This window comes from Melanostigma gelatinosum, assembly GCF_949748355.1.
Source record: "Melanostigma gelatinosum genome assembly, chromosome: 8".
NCBI classification, from domain to species: domain Eukaryota; kingdom Metazoa; phylum Chordata; class Actinopteri; order Perciformes; family Zoarcidae; genus Melanostigma; species Melanostigma gelatinosum.
The window spans coordinates 20,510,344-20,526,204 of NC_136641.1; the positions used below are offsets into that span (position 1 = coordinate 20,510,344).

Genomic DNA, 15,861 nt, shown 5'->3' on the forward strand with positions numbered 1-15,861 from the left:
TGAAACTGAATTATTGGTAGAGCATACTGTAATCCCAGATCATGTTGACAGTGTAGGCCTGTTTGGTGCAGTATGGGCCAATAAAGCCTTTTTCACAGAGGAACGTTTGACATGACACAGTAGGGAAAACAGGTGAAAAGAATAACATTAATGACGGCTGAATTTCATTTGCAGGGTTCTGGTATTGTGCATGCTGGCTCGCCGTCACACTGCCATGTCTTACAGGTAATAGTGACCATGTGACATGACACCTGTATTTTTCCTATTATGATTAGTCATAATGTCTGTGAAGAATGCCTATTGTGTGTGTATGTTGATTGTTCCATCAGTCACACCGCTAACATCCAGTGTCAATGTAGATCTCTCAATGGTTGATATTCTAACCCGTATGCTGATGAAGAACGAAAAACAAAGTACCTGTTTTATATCTAATATATTAACTTGGGAGGCAATTTCTGGGTGAAAAACAGGTGTGTGAGATTTATATAGGTTATTAATACATATAGACTGTGAATAAATCTGGAAGACAGATGGGTGTGTTACAGTTCGTATAGACTATGAAGCCTGTCTGGTACAGATGGCTCTTACGTCGGATGCTTGGATTAAATTCCTCAGTCTGGTCTGTCTGTTGGCATTTTGATAAACCTTCTGGAAACCAGATCAGGTATCTATTTGTAGATATTGAGTTTGTTTTCTTCTGGATGCACTGAACAAAGGCTTTTTCTATGAGGTCAAAGCGACCTCTGGTGGGCGAGTAAGCGCAGCTTAAAGTGAGGACCAAGTTAACGTTTCATCACATCTGCCTGAAAGCATACGGCTTTGATATGACGATGAAAAGAAAAAAGGGTTTTATTGTTTAGGGACTGAAATTGGGCCTCATACATGCATACTTGTACACGACAGGCTGGATGGATGCATAGATTTCACAATAATAAAGGTAAATACGAGACTCTAACCGCAAAGTCTTGATACACAATTGTATTGTAGAGAATGAATACACAATAAAAAGGTAAAGGCTTATTTCTTAGTTGGTTAAATAACAATTGAATTTATAAAATTGAAGGCTCAGTTGAAAGACGATTATGGGTGCATTACAAACTGGATCTTACTGGTGTAGCTTTGTTCCATGTGGAGTATTTATTATTTAAAATGATATGGCCGAAAGTATGTCCCCATACTTGTGTGTACCTCTGGTTTGCAGCTGTTTTCATGGTTTGGGTTTGTAGAAACTGACAGCAATAATTCAGTTAGATTATGTTCTAGTGCCACCTGATGGGCATTTTAATAGAACAACAAGTCCTGCCTTTTTATCAGCTGTCAGAGCCCCAGATAAGTCCAGACAGATTTGGCTCTCATTAGGCCAGCTCAGTCTTTTTCCTCTTTCAGGCGGACATAGTTGTACATGAAGTGGGCTACAGGTCTGGTGAAAGTTTTGTCCTTGACCAGAATGTCTGCTGTATGGACTCTGTCCATCATGTCCAGGCATGACAGGTTCAACAAGCCAGAGTGCTCCTTGAGCAATTATTGTCTGACACAACTGTCAAGTCTTCTTCGCTTTCTTGACTCTAGTGACGAGACCAGGTTGGTCATTTGGAGTGAAGCAATTCCACGACTGCTCACTGAGGATTTGACTGGGCCACTGCAACTCTCTGCCTAGCAACTTCCACTCTGGATAAGCCAGGTTCTTTGACGTTTTAAACACCAATTTAGGGATATCTTGAACCAATATTCTGCATTTTGGGAAACAACTTAGTTTGTTTTCCTTAGACGAACAGCGATGGAGAAATATTTGAAAAAGAAAAATGCAGGCTCTGAATTGGGCCCTGGACAACATTCTAACCCAGATGAACGTCACAGTGACTACGTCCACTAAATCTATCTTTGCATTCCAATACCATAATATTTAGTAGGCAATACTAGAAACTGATTTAGAATGTCCCAATACATAAATGCAGTGTACCAGAAGTACCAGGATACTAATACATCCTGGTATTTTGCAATTGTAGTAGATCCATAATAATACTAACTTTATTCATACAGCACCTTTAAAAGCAGACTTTATAACGTGCTTTGACAGACAAAGCAGCAAAAGCAAGGCAATAGTAACAACAGAAAGCTCAACAGTGAAATGAAATGAAATTAAAGCGCGGTATCCGGCTGGACATAAATATCAATTAGACCAGCGGTAAAGCTCGTATCACATGGGTTCAAAGCCCTGCCATGTACAGAGCCCTTAATCCTTCTACAGTCTACATGTGTTGGTGCAGAAAACCGAACCTGCAGCTCTGTCACAGCCTCTCAGAATGTTTGTACAGTAGCAATCGGGGTACCAATGCACTCGGAGGCTGCTGCTTTTTTGCCTCTTGATAATAGGAAGGCGTGTCCCGCAGTCATGCATATAATAGCCAGACGAGCAGCGATAGGCTTCGGCTCTCTGTGCACCAGCAGACACACCGGCAGCAGCAGGCTCTTTACCGTGATGGCCGAGCTCTCGTCCGAACAAGTGGTATTCAACAAGCCAAAGGTACGTTATCAGCCGGGAAAGGTGGTGAAATACTTGGAAGAAAGAAATAAAATACAAAACAAAAAACATGATATACCGCTACCGGTGTGTAGCCTATGTGCGTGTGTCTGTGTGTGTGTATTGGGGTGACTGTGTGTGTGTGTCTCTTACCCGTAGTGAAATACGAAAGAACATTTCACCGCTTTCACTTTGACATGTGACAACCCGGCTTTAAATTACAAGGTGATGAAAATAACTTTTTACAGATACATTTTCCACTGAGCAAAGTCTCACCCTTTTTGTCTGGTTATTATAAACAGTGTAATCTTTCTTTTTACACTTCCACGGAGCAAAGAAATGAAGCTAATATCCGAACTTGAGTCGCGCTTTTTAACAGCTTGCCTTGTAGTCGGATGTAATTCTGCGTTAATGCGTGCACGTGCACGAAGGGGTTCCCCTTATTCATGCGAGCACTTCACTGCAATAGAAACACAAACGTATAGTTGCCTGTTTTCGTCACAGTAGTTCTTTTGTTGGCTGTTATAGAGACGGCTCGCTTGCATAACAAAGCCTTAAAGTGAAATATGGACCTTTCATTCTCAGCTATAGTTTCACATGCACATCTGGCACACGTGCAGGAAATGTATATACACACTTGTGCCCTTTGGAGTCTTGACTGGGCATGCACCTCTCCTGATCTGCTGACAAAGCCACTGCTAAAAGGAGTGGCTTTGTTAGAGTGAAGGCTGCTTGACGCTAGATTAAATATGAATTTGCTCTGGTGGAAATGATACCACTGGGTCATTATCTGTTGCAGCAACCACCAGTTCACCATGCATGCTTCTTATGCTGACAGTACAGTAGTCACAGTATAGTAGCTACAATGTTAGGGCAGTGTGTGCTCGTGTAGTAAGTAATAATGCAATTATTTCATCATCGATTCATTATTTTCTCAATTTATTGTCAACAAACAATTTTTTTTAAATAAAATCCACATCTGACATCTTCAAATCTCAAAAAAGAAAAAAAGTATGTAACAGTAATATCACACAGAGGAAAGTAGCAACGCCTTGCAACTGAGAGAATGGAACCACCGTATATTTGCCATTTCTGCTTAAAAGAAACGACCGTAATCATTGTTCGATGAAGAAAATAGTTGGTCATTTATTTTCTGGCAACCTTTTTTTATTTCAGTGAGTTTCTGTTGTGGTTTAGACTTACACTCTGCTACAGCTGGATCAAATGAATGTTATCAAAGGACCAGTGTGTACGGTTTATTGGGAAGAAATGGAATAATATGTTCATAACTATGTTCACATTAGTGTATAATGACCTGAAATTAAACATGTTTTAATACATTAAATATATTCAATGTGTTGCAATCTGCTAGATGCCACTCAATCCTACACAGCAAGCCAGCTGAGAACTGAAGAATGTTTTGTATTCGTGCTTGGAAAATGGCTCGATGATAAAAAATAGTTGACAATACATTTTTTGTCAATCAGCTAATTGAGTTTCTGTTCTGGTTTAGATGATTATCAATGATAAACAAACACAGAAGCTAAAATGTTGCATCACAACTGGACTTCAGTGCTCTGCTTCTCATTCACTGTGTTTAGTGGCAATCAGTATAATATCTTAATCTCTTATCTATATAACTACCCACAATGTACGAAGGGAAGTTCTGTGTACTGGAATAATTTCCACAGAAGTTGCAGATGGGTTAACTGCTGCACGCTACAGGCTTTTAAGGGAAGCGAATAGATGTAAACAAAAGACACTCAAGCTGTTTCAGTAACACACATTTCTTCTTGTTGTAAACATTTGATTTCAAGATCTTTTTAGTTTTGGTTTCACCACACAGCTGGACACAGCTGTACATCGTGTACATGTTTTTATGTTCTATCTAAGTAGCAAGGCAATAAGGAAGCAGGTTTGAACAGCAGTTGGTCATAATTGGTGCTTATTTTATTGTCTATTAACAGGTTATCACAGGGTACTGTCTTGATTTATGAATCAATCACTTGACGTACACTTAATCAGAAAATTGTGGCAACATTTAGGCCTCATGTTGTTGAAGGAGGAGCATAGATTATCGGTGTCATCTGCCACAATAAATCACTGCTGTCAGCGCTTGAAGGAGAGCCGGAACATTTCATCTTCTCTGACCCTTTTCACCACTTGTTGCTCAGTCATGTGTACCGGTACTTCATTCATGATGGGCTGCACTCAAAACACTGAACTGCAACGCCACCATCACTGCGCTCTCTGGCTGCTCTGTTTCTGTAACACTACTGGGTATCTTACCTCTCGTGTACAGCGAGGCTTGGATATATGGCAACGCCCATCTGTTTGAAGATAATTTGTTTTAATTGATCATTTATTATTGGGTATCTTTCTCATCCGCAGGTTGAGCTGCATGTGCACCTCGATGGAGCCATCAGGGTGCAGACTATTCTCGATGTTGCCAAGTAAGAAAACACGTCATACAGTTCTTTTGATTAAACGTACTGAAAAGTAAAAAAAGACACCAATAAATCACACAAACAGATGTTTATATTCACTTATATTGGTCTATAAATAACAAGAAATTGCATTACATAAATGCAAAAGATATGTTTGAAATATTGTTGACATTACAAAGTTGTATTCACCAAAGAGGTGGACAGAACAACAGCACAGGTTTGTTTTAGCGACCGCGAAATGTGCTCAGAACATACCGTGGTCACATTTCATGGATAACCAAAATTAAAGGATCCTTCAAAATGTGGTGATGTTTAAAAATGATGAACTGTTATCAGATCTTATATGGCGAACAGGTTAGCAAACAGTTGCCTATGTACAAACCCAACAGACACTTTAGCATTAGTTTGGAATCGTGTTTTTGTCCTCCCGATGAAAGGAAGTCACATATTCGCTCTCTTTTATCTCTGTTTTGGTCTCCACCAACTTCTGAGGAAAACAGCTCTCTCTTTAGCTGCTAAAGACACTTCACTATGTTCACCACCTGGTTGAACTGTGTCTGTCTGCTGTTTGGTGCTGAGCAGTTAGTGTATCGGGTTTATGCAAAAAAGAGGCTCTCTGCTGAACATGACGCTACTGAGAGCGAACCAAAATATAAAATTGTTGGCCCATAGAAGCAAAACAATGAGCTGAAAGATGCTGAAATGTTCGATAGATCTCAGGGTTAGTTGAGGTTCAGTCGGGTGATAATTCTCTTTGGGTTTGCCACTATGAGCGACACCTTTCACATAACACGGCCGACACATTGGTAATGTAAAAAACATAGATTTGATCAGCTTTGACTCGCAACTATTGGTATTCAAATGAAATTGAAAATGCAACACTGTCTCTGAACTGTTCCTTTTTTCCCCTCTCCTGTTTCCAGGAGACGCGGCATCCCTCTGCCAGCAAATACCGTGGAGGAGATGACGCAGATCATTATCCTCAAACAGCCTGCCACCCTCACCAAGTTCCTGGGCAAGTTTGCAGAATACATGCACGTGGTTGCGTAAGTGCTCACATTTCTCCTTTACAATTCAGTTACATAATTGCCAACGGTGTTTTCTTTGCTCAGCAGGTGATAGGGAGTGCAAAGAGCAAAGGTTTGAGTGATTAAGAGTCAGGGTCCGCCTTATTGCTGTCACAGAAATGTTACTCCACGATGTTCTTCGATGAGGGTCAACGTCCGGGCAGTCTGTTATCACGCATGTGCACTTGTGTTACACAATTATAACGCATCCAAAGTGTTACAACCAGACTGAGTAGTATGGTTTGTGATGGATCGGGGTGGGGATTCTAAATGCCGGACATGCAGAACAGGAAGACATCAATATCGAGATCAAGTGTCAACTTGGCAACTAAACTAAGAGGAGGGTAAAGTTGTTTGGGAACCCTTTCCGGAGTCTTATATTTAGTCCTCCGGTGACAGTTGAACTGTTAAGAAAAGACCAAATAAAGTCTTTCAGTCGCTCGACAGCCGTGAAAGCTTTCAACAATGACGGTCTGTAGTGGCGGGACTGCAGCGCACAGTTGTGCTGAATGGACCCTCTTGTATCAAGGCTCTTGAAAGCCTTGTGTGCAGTGCGGCTTCAACAGCATGGGGAACTTGCTAGCTGAGTTTAGCTCATGCAGAATTGTTGTATGAGCTGGGTGGTGATGAGGTGGTGAGTGTTTGGAGGGGGGAGGGGCTACTGAGAGGACGCTGGAGAACAACAGACATTCAGACCTGTGTAAATGCTGGAAGCTGTGTTGTTGTTCGTCATGTGATGTGGGCCAGAAAGTGTGCAACTGAGTCTAAAGTAATGAAGAACGTGGAGCTGTGGTTCTTCTAATACTGTCACAGCACATCATGTTATGCAGCACAATCATTTGTGTAAAATGTGATAAACAAATGACTGTTTACAAACTTCATAAATATTTGAGGCTCTCCCCAGCGTTATTTATATATATATATATATACGGTATATACATATCTATAAACAACCAACCAACTCTTCACATGTACAAAGAAGAGCAGGGAAATGGTTTCCGTTTTTGCTTGAAAAATGTACTTGAATTATTCTTCAATCGACAGAATAGTTGCTGATTCATTTTCAGACTGACGATTGTTGCAGCTCCAACAAACAATAACAGTTGATTTGTTTCTTCCAAGTTCACCATTTTGTAGAAAATGTCGTTAAGGGTAACTGTATAGGGCACATTTTACTTTACAGTTCTTCTGCTTCCTGCTGTGCTGCAGATAAAGTGGAGGTCGAGACTGCTGTTGTGTAAAATGACGCACTCTGTGGAGCGCTAAAGCAACAGTCAAGCAACAGTAACTCGTGAGACCTATTCAGTCTATTCAGTTTCTCAAAACTGAGTCTATAGTTGATTTTGAGGAGAAAAATAATACAAGGTTGTTATGACCAAACACACAGTTATGACCCTCAGCAAACACAAACGCTGTCTTTTAAAATCAGTTATATCAATAAATACTTATGTTGCTAAATTTAAAAGCCACCATAGTCTAGATGATTGATTAACAGTGGCTAGTGGTTTTATTTGTACGCTACGACTGAGATAAGAGATTGTCAGAGTCAAAGAGCAATGTTACTCATGTCGTGTTTTCCTTTGTTCTCTTACAGTGGAGACAGAGAGGCCATAAAGAGGATCGCCTATGAATTCGTTGAGGACAAAGCCAAGGAGGGAGTGATTTATGTTGAGGTCAGATACAGCCCGCATTTTCTGGCTAACACTAAAGTGGATCCAATACCGTGGAACCAGAAAGAGTAAGTCTTTGTGGAAACCTGGCGTTGGTGTTGCTTAAAGGCAGGGATGTATTCACTTTCACTCGTTGCATGTTTCTGTATTTTCTTCATTCAGAGGTGACCTGAGCCCAGACGAGGTGGTGCACCTGGTTAATGAGGGCCTCAGCGACGGAGAGAGGGCCTTCAATATCAAAGCCAGGTCCATTCTATGCTGCATGCGCCACATGCCAAGTAATGAACTGTTCATGCTCCTGTCGCCCCCAAAACAACCTTGTGAGATAAGGTTCCTCTCTGGACTGTCTTATGTCTTTTCTTAAAGCTCTGCCTCGGTTATTCTCATCAATTAATGAGCTCGACAAAAAGAAAGACAGAAAAACAGAAAAACAGAAAAGCTGTAAGCTTATAATGACGATGCAAACATGCTGATGTTAAGCAGGTATCATTTTTTACCATGTTCACCATTTTAGTTCGGTTTGTTAGCATGCTAACATTTGCGAGTTAGCGCTAAACAGAAAGCACAGCTGAAGCTGGTGGGAATGTCATTAGTTTTGCAGGTATTTGTCTATAAACCAAAGTATTGGACAATTTACAACTTTGACCTGATGATGACACAAAAGAAAAATCAGGGGGTCGCCAACGTCGTGAGGATTTATCCTGAGAGGAACATGAACATCTGTATTACATTTGATTTCAGTGCTTCCAATAGTTGAGATATTTTTGTGAAAGACAAAAATATCAATCAGCTGGTGACATCAGAGGAAAAGTCAGGGCGTGATCCAAAGTCAATAGGATTCGGTCTCTGGGGACCAGTAATGTTTGTACAGAATGTTATGGGAACCCATCCAATAGTTGCTGAGATATTTCAGTTTAGACCGAAGGGGTGGACCGAAAATCAACAGACCGATATTGCCTTCACTAGCTCAGGAAAAGTCTGTTTTCACACAACAGTACTAATATTTGGTATCTTAGTACTAGCGGTAGCTGGAGCAGTAGTGGTAATATCAATTACAGCAGCTGTGTGGATCACTGTGTGCAGTCTACAAGCTGTACCAGTACAAATAATGGTTCTAACATCAGCAGTTGCTGTCTCAGCGGCAGCAGCAGTGACGATAGGGAGAAGGTTGCTGCAAATCTGCTCTGCTCCATTTATGCAGCTCCTTCCTGTGCTGCCCTCCAGCCAAATGCAATTCATATCTGTCATTCTGTATTTTACAATGCATCTCTTGCACAAACTAGTTATAGAGCAATTGCATCTTAACGTAGGAGACTTCCTGAACGTATGGAGGACATCTGCTTTTGTCATTATACATGTGACAACAAAGGGCTATTTAAGGGAACCCTCATCTTATACAAGCTGTTGCATAACAGTATGCAGTTAGTGTAATAACTGCAGTGTGTTTGACTTGTGTCTGTCAAACTGCAGTATGCTGCCTTATATTGTGTTCTGATTGTGAATACTGTATGATGATCTGGGACATTTACATTGTAAAAGTAGGTTATGTTTTCATTCAGTAAGAAAAGTCAACATGTGATGCAGCAAATTGAATAGTTGTGCTTGTTTGCAAGAAGATAAGAACACTGATACCACTCTCGTGTCTGCACAGTACATGTGAAATTACCGCCAGGTGACAGTTAGCTTAGCTTAGCATAAAGACTGGAAACAAGGGGGAAAAAAAACTTGCCTGACTCTATTCAAAAGTAACGAAATCAAAACATTAAAATAATCTCAGCTAGTCGGCGGCTGCTGGTAGCTTCATATTTAGGCTACAGTACAGACATGGGAGTGGTATCAATCCTCTCGTCTAATTATCGGAAACAAAGCAAATGAGCACATTCAAATGTTGAACTATTCCTTTAAGAAGTAGTCCCGGTTACTGTCAGCCAGCAGCTTGGTAACGTTGTCTTGTAATCATCATAGCTGTAGAGTGATACAGAAGGATGTAGCATGGTGCTTCAACTGTGTCATCACATTTCACCGACACATCATCTGCATGTGTGTGTGCATGTGTGTGTGTGTGGTGTGTGTTTGAGTTGGCAGGACCAAACTGTGTAGTGATATAATGTGTGTTATGAATTCTCCAGGCTGGTCCATGGATGTGGTGGAGCTGTGCAAGAAATATCACCATGGTGGTGTGGTTGCCATCGATCTGGCAGGCGATGAATCACTCAACTGTGAAGCCAATCCAGAGCACAGGAATGCTTATGAGGTGAGTGGGTTGAAACAAGCAACAGACAGTCAAAGCATGAGGGGGATTAAAAAAAGGTGCCGGCTTTGCTTTAATCACAGCCACACACATAACAATATCTTGTATACCAACAACAGCAATAATGGTAATAATTATAACCAAGATCAGCCAAACCACTGGTTCCCAACCTGTCGCCAAAGCTTCAAAGGGGGTCACGAGGCCTCCTTGATTGTAAGGGGTGTAAGACAACTTTAAAGAATATATACAGTTGGCCCATATCTTCGCATTTCATTTCTCTGGAGAAAACTAAATGAAATCGTTATTCTGTAAATTTGGATTCTTCATTTATTTATTTTTTAATCTCATAGATAAGGGCATGGTGAGGACCTGACACAGACGTGGCTGACGTAAACTACACACGTCACACTTAGCAGCGTTTGTTTTCACCGTCTCTCAGAGTTTCAGCAGTTTGGGAGAATTTTGTGTATTTTTGCCCCGCTATTAGTTCCTAGTTTGTTTGTTTTTAGAACTGAAGACGGTCAATTTTGATGATATGGACCCAGCAGTAGATGTAAAAGTCTGCCACCTACTTGTTTGGAGCAGGTTTCTTGGCATTACACGTTGCACCTCGAAGGACTAATGTTCGGAACCACTGACAACAGCAGCTTGTTCTGCTGCTTCAACAAGGAGCCGAGTGCTTTGAGCCACTTAATGCGTTTTTGAAAAAGCCGTTGATTTTGTTAAACAGTTTAACAAGAAGTGCGATTGCTGAAGGAAAATTGCCAGGGATTAAAAGACGACCTGCTCTACCCACTGAGCTACAGCCTGCTAAACTGATAACATGCCCATCAGCCTCGGCTGTACTATGTGTTCAGAGCTACATAGCAAATGTTAGTATGTTAACACGCTGAGTGATGAACATGGTAAACACTATACCTGCTTAACATTAACACGTTAGCATTGTCAATGTGTCAGGTGAGCATGTTAGCATTTAGCTCGAAGTACCTCACAGAGCTGCTGGCATGTCAGTAGACTCTTAGTCTTGTTAAAATAGGTTTCATGTAACATGTTGCCCCACATGATTCACACTGTTTAATGTGAAGGAACATGTTTCTTTACTGTTTCATGTATTTTTTTTGTCTTATTTATTTGTGATGATCAAAGGATATTTGAACATCATGTGGTGTCGAATACTTCTAACCAGCAGAATAGGTGCACGCCCTACTGCACCAGTGTATTGTCATCCTGTGCTGCCACACTGGTTTAGATTACAGGTGGCCAACCTGCTGATCTGGATTTGTGGGTTTGAGGTGGTTTCTGGTGTTTCGGCTGACAAACTGTTTTACTTTTCTACTTTTCACTGTCGGTAAATCATCTCAAATTGATGTGGACTCCAATGTCGTTATCTGGAAGCAACACAGTACCGAAGTGTAACCTAATACTCACAAATCAATCTCCTCTTAAGAACCGACGAAAAATCCAATTTGGTTTTAATTCAAAGAGGACCACAGTAAGTAATCAATTTTGCCTGTCGGACCATAATGAATGCGGTAGATTAATCAGTTAAAACGTTACAGTGCTGGACGTAGAGCAAATCTTACCTGAAATTGATTGCATGGATGGTTGGACTCCACTACACAGGGACAGTTCATTTTTTAAATATATTTTTCAGTGTAATATGAGAATGAATAGTGGAGGTAGTGTCTATACTAGAAGTGTCCTTATAGTCATCTGACAGTCACTGGTTATTTGCTGTGTTGAATTTACGATCACACATTTCTGTATGTGTGAAGCGTGTTGATGTAGTAATAGTGTAGAGGTGGACAGTAAACACCAAATGTCAATTCTTCATCTATGAGTCTGTTGCCTCTCAGTCACTCATTATTAAGATGTCAAACATACCAAAGTCATCCAGTGGGTGGCTTTCAATCGTAAAAATATTTTCATACACTCCCTGCCTGAAATTATTGATCAATAATTCACAAGCTGACCATAAAATCAGAAGAATCCAGTTGAAAGTACAGTATTTGCAAAGCTTGCACATATGTTGTTGATTCGCTCTTTACCAATCAAGCATCAATAAGGCCGTCACACCATTCAAATGATTTGTCCATAATTAAACTGTGCTGTAATAACTCTGCAAAATCAATCCTCTTTTAAATAGTCTCTTGAAATGTATTTTTTATTGAAAGGCTTTTTACAACCATCTTCAATTCAGGATTGTATGTGTGCATGCAGGTTGGCATGAAATTTCATGTGAGTTTGTTTGTACGACTTACTCAAGTACAGTTTACTTTCCTCATGTTGTATGCACACAGTTTATGATTTTGTGTGTGTCATTTTCATATTTTATGAATTATTAACAAGAAGCAGAACTCACTGAGCAAAGTCTACACTAATATTGAGGGTAATCTTCATAGCGACATGACTTCTAGATACCTGCAGATTAAGCAAGCCACACTTAGTGTATCCAAGGTTAAGAATGCTAAAATGAAAGCAGATGACAAAGTGCACCTACTGTAAAAATATCAATGGCATTGTTAATTTAATTGTAGTTCCCAGTAAAGAACATCCTTTTCCATCCGAAACAAAGCAAGTGTGCACAAAAAACGGTCGAAATGATAAACCGCGCCTCACTAGGTGCTGCAGAGCTGCAGATGTGAAAGCCAGATGTTTGGCGGTGCAGTTTGGTTGCTGATGCGTTTTGTGATTGATTTTGTTGACAGGAAGCGGTGCGCTGTGGGATTCACAGGACAGTTCACGCAGGAGAAGTCGGCCCCCCGTCCGTAGTGAAGGAGGTAAGCCGTTCAACAAGGACCTGAGACATTTCTGAACAGGGTGTCATATGAGAACTTAATTCTCTCAGGAACTAAACAAAACAATGAAGTCACGCACAAACAATACAAATGAGTAAACCGGCTACAGCGGGCAGAGATCCAAAAGAAACAAGACGTTGGCCAGTTGAAGGTTTAAGTCGGCGAAGGAGCAGATTGGAAGTGTCTGAAAGTGGATTGGACAACAACTGCACAAAGGGCTACACAAACATATACAAATACATGTGTAGATGCATGACTGCGACAACAGTTTTTACTCTTTGTGTCCATCTCAGCAGCTGTATTTAAACTGCTCTAGTGAAAAGCTACGGTACGTCTTACTGCCTAAATAAGTGGCCACTCTAACGCCTTCCCTGTAAGTGACAGCTCATCAGCTATGCCACAACAGATGGAAAGAAGTGCGCCTCTAGAAATAGCCTGCAAATTCTGCTGACATGTACAATGTGGAGGATTCTTTTGGTGATTTATAACCTTTCGCCTCTTGACCCGTCTTTATATTCTAGGCTGTAGAAGTGCTGAAAGCTGAACGGGTTGGACACGGTTACAGAACCCTGGAAGACCAAGTTCTGTACAAAAACCTGCTGGCTCAGAACATGCACTTTGAGGTGAGGAACCATCACCACCACACCACAGGCTATTGATTTCTGCAAGCATGTCTTTTAAATCTATTTATAGTTACCGACTCACCATTTTGATCATTGCAGAGTGAGATAATTTGATCATGTAATTATAGCAACATAGCTGACTGCATTACCACAATACCCACCAGTGAGCTCAGTGATACGCTGACCTCTAGTGGAGCCTCCAGAATCACAACTGGAAGAAGAAAGACTGCAGTAATTAGGTTTCTCAGTGCTTCCTGTGCTGTTCGGATTGCAGGTGTGTCCTGTTTCCAGTACGCTGACAGGTGCCTGCGACCCAGACTTCACCAAGCATCCGGCCATCACGTGAGCTGTGTTTATTGTACATGACGGCCTTGTTATTATTAACCTGCATTAAAGTAGAATTGGGGGCTTAATTCATTTTTTTGGTTTGGATTTCCTCGTTTTCTTTGTGCAGGTTCAGGAAGGACAAAGCAAACTACTCCCTGAACACAGACGACCCACTGATCTTCAACTCAACCCTGCACCTCGACTACAGCACGGCGCACAAATACATGGGATTCACAGAGGAGGAATTCAAACGACTGGTGAGATCAAACGCATGAATAATTACAGTAGTGGTTCACAGGATGAAGGCATTTGAATATATTTTGAAATCATAGGGGTGTAGATGCCCTGTGCACGGTAAGAACTTCATCAGTTGCTAATTAAAGCAGGAACAAAATCTCCAAAGCCTCAAATCCTATTAATAATTACAATTATTAACCTATTTTAAACAGTGTGTGAAGAATTGTGCTTCCCATCCAGGTTTGCACATGGATTGATTATTAAATAAAAAGTTTTACATGTTGGACTCTAATTTGCTTTCTTGCCAAGAGTTAGATGAGAAGAATGATAGAGGAGGAAACAGCTAGCCTGTCTCTGTTTAAATGTAACAATCTGTCCACCAGCTCCTCTAAAGCTCACTAGATACCACGTCACAGGTGGTTTGTAAGCAGAGCCGGCCCTGAACTATTTGGTGCAATAGAGGGAAGATTTTAACTGGTGCCCGTTGCGCCGCAACCAATTCCACCACCAATGATCGTGTAACTGTGTTGACTTTAGCTATTTATTAAACTAGCCTTATAACGTTACTATGTGCCGGGTGATGCTGTAACCCAGAAAATAGGGCCTATTCATTGTAATATATGATAAAATCAGATCCACATTTACAAGCTTCTACAATAAGTGATGACCACATTAATGGATATAACATAATGAACATTATTCTGAAAAGTACAATTATCAGTGCTTTTACCTTTGGTACTTTTCATATATTTTGATGTAAATACTTTCGTACTTTTACTTGTAACTGAGTATTTTTGCACTAAGTTTACGCTAAGTTGGCTGGTACAAGCAGCATGAATCATCTCATCTCACTCTTTGCAAGACAGTGGATCAGCGCATTTCACAAATTGCTGAACGAGTCCTTAAAATTGAACTCAAGCACACTAAATATGCACCTTCGTGACTTCTTGTGTCTCGTAGAACATCAGTTCTGCAAAGTCATGCTTCCTGCCTGAGACGGAGAAGAACCAGCTCGTCCACAGACTGTACGAGGCGTATGGGATAGTCAGGTCGACTGCCTTTTAAACCCGACGAAGAAGGCAGTCTGAGGAGGAAGCGGGACCTAACCCAGGGACAAACCTTCATCTCACCCACCTGACACAGCGGGATGTCTTTTCCCAATTTGTAACCAGACGTAAAACCTACAGAATAGTATTTGAAAGATGCCGTTTATCATATGGCTGCTGCCTTCACCTCACATATTTGTACATCATCATCTTGTCAGTATTCCATCTAAGTACTTGGATACCTTTTAATACTTTAGTTCACAGCTCAGTTTCCAGAGGACGTCATGGTGCTCTGCAATGTGTTAAAAATACGGGCAAGCAAGTTGTTCTTGAGTTTATGAAGCAGATTTTGTTTATATGAAACCTCTGGATACATTCTTCATCTTGCGTTTACATCCTGTTGTCAGGAACAGAATCAGGAAAGCTGTTGATGCACAACTACTCAGTTTGAACACTTTGTCAGCATGGAAGGGGAAAGGATTAAAGATTTGCTACTTATGGGGTAAATATGGCGTACTGTGAATAGCCAGTTTTGTTTAAGGGAGAAGTAATTGAATAAAGTGTCAGAAACGTGTGCTTTCTGCCTTAAACACGTAACAAAAGGTTAAACGGCTCAATACCAAAGGTGTAATCCCACATTAAAACACTAGGGGGCGCACGACAGTCACCTAAATGGACAAACTACAATGTACCGACTGTAGTCATTATTAATCAATTATTTTAAACTATATATTTATTTAAAACATTGCATTTCCATTTCGCTACCTAAAAACAGCACTTTCAGTTACACCAGACACATGTATGGCAGTTGTGAAAAGTATCTTTGAACATAATAAAGGCTATAATGAAATGTTTGTGCATGTCAGCTTGTTTC

General features: G+C 40.7%; 1 protein-coding gene across 1 annotated transcript; it reads left to right on the plus strand.

Annotated features, from left to right (window-relative positions):
* Positions 1 to 2,392: 2,392 nt before the first annotated feature.
* ada (adenosine deaminase) lies at positions 2,393 to 15,835 on the plus strand (the record flags this gene model as incomplete). Its single annotated transcript, XM_079274306.1, has 11 exons — positions 2,393 to 2,524; positions 4,913 to 4,974; positions 5,892 to 6,014; positions 7,630 to 7,773; positions 7,868 to 7,983; positions 9,835 to 9,959; positions 12,665 to 12,736; positions 13,276 to 13,377; positions 13,652 to 13,719; positions 13,832 to 13,961; positions 14,902 to 15,835. The coding sequence occupies 11 exons, from the start codon at positions 2,393 to 2,395 to the stop codon at positions 15,004 to 15,006; spliced, it is 1,179 nt and encodes a 392-aa protein (XP_079130432.1). The 3' UTR covers positions 15,007 to 15,835.
* Between the last annotated feature and the right edge of the window lie 26 nt (positions 15,836 to 15,861).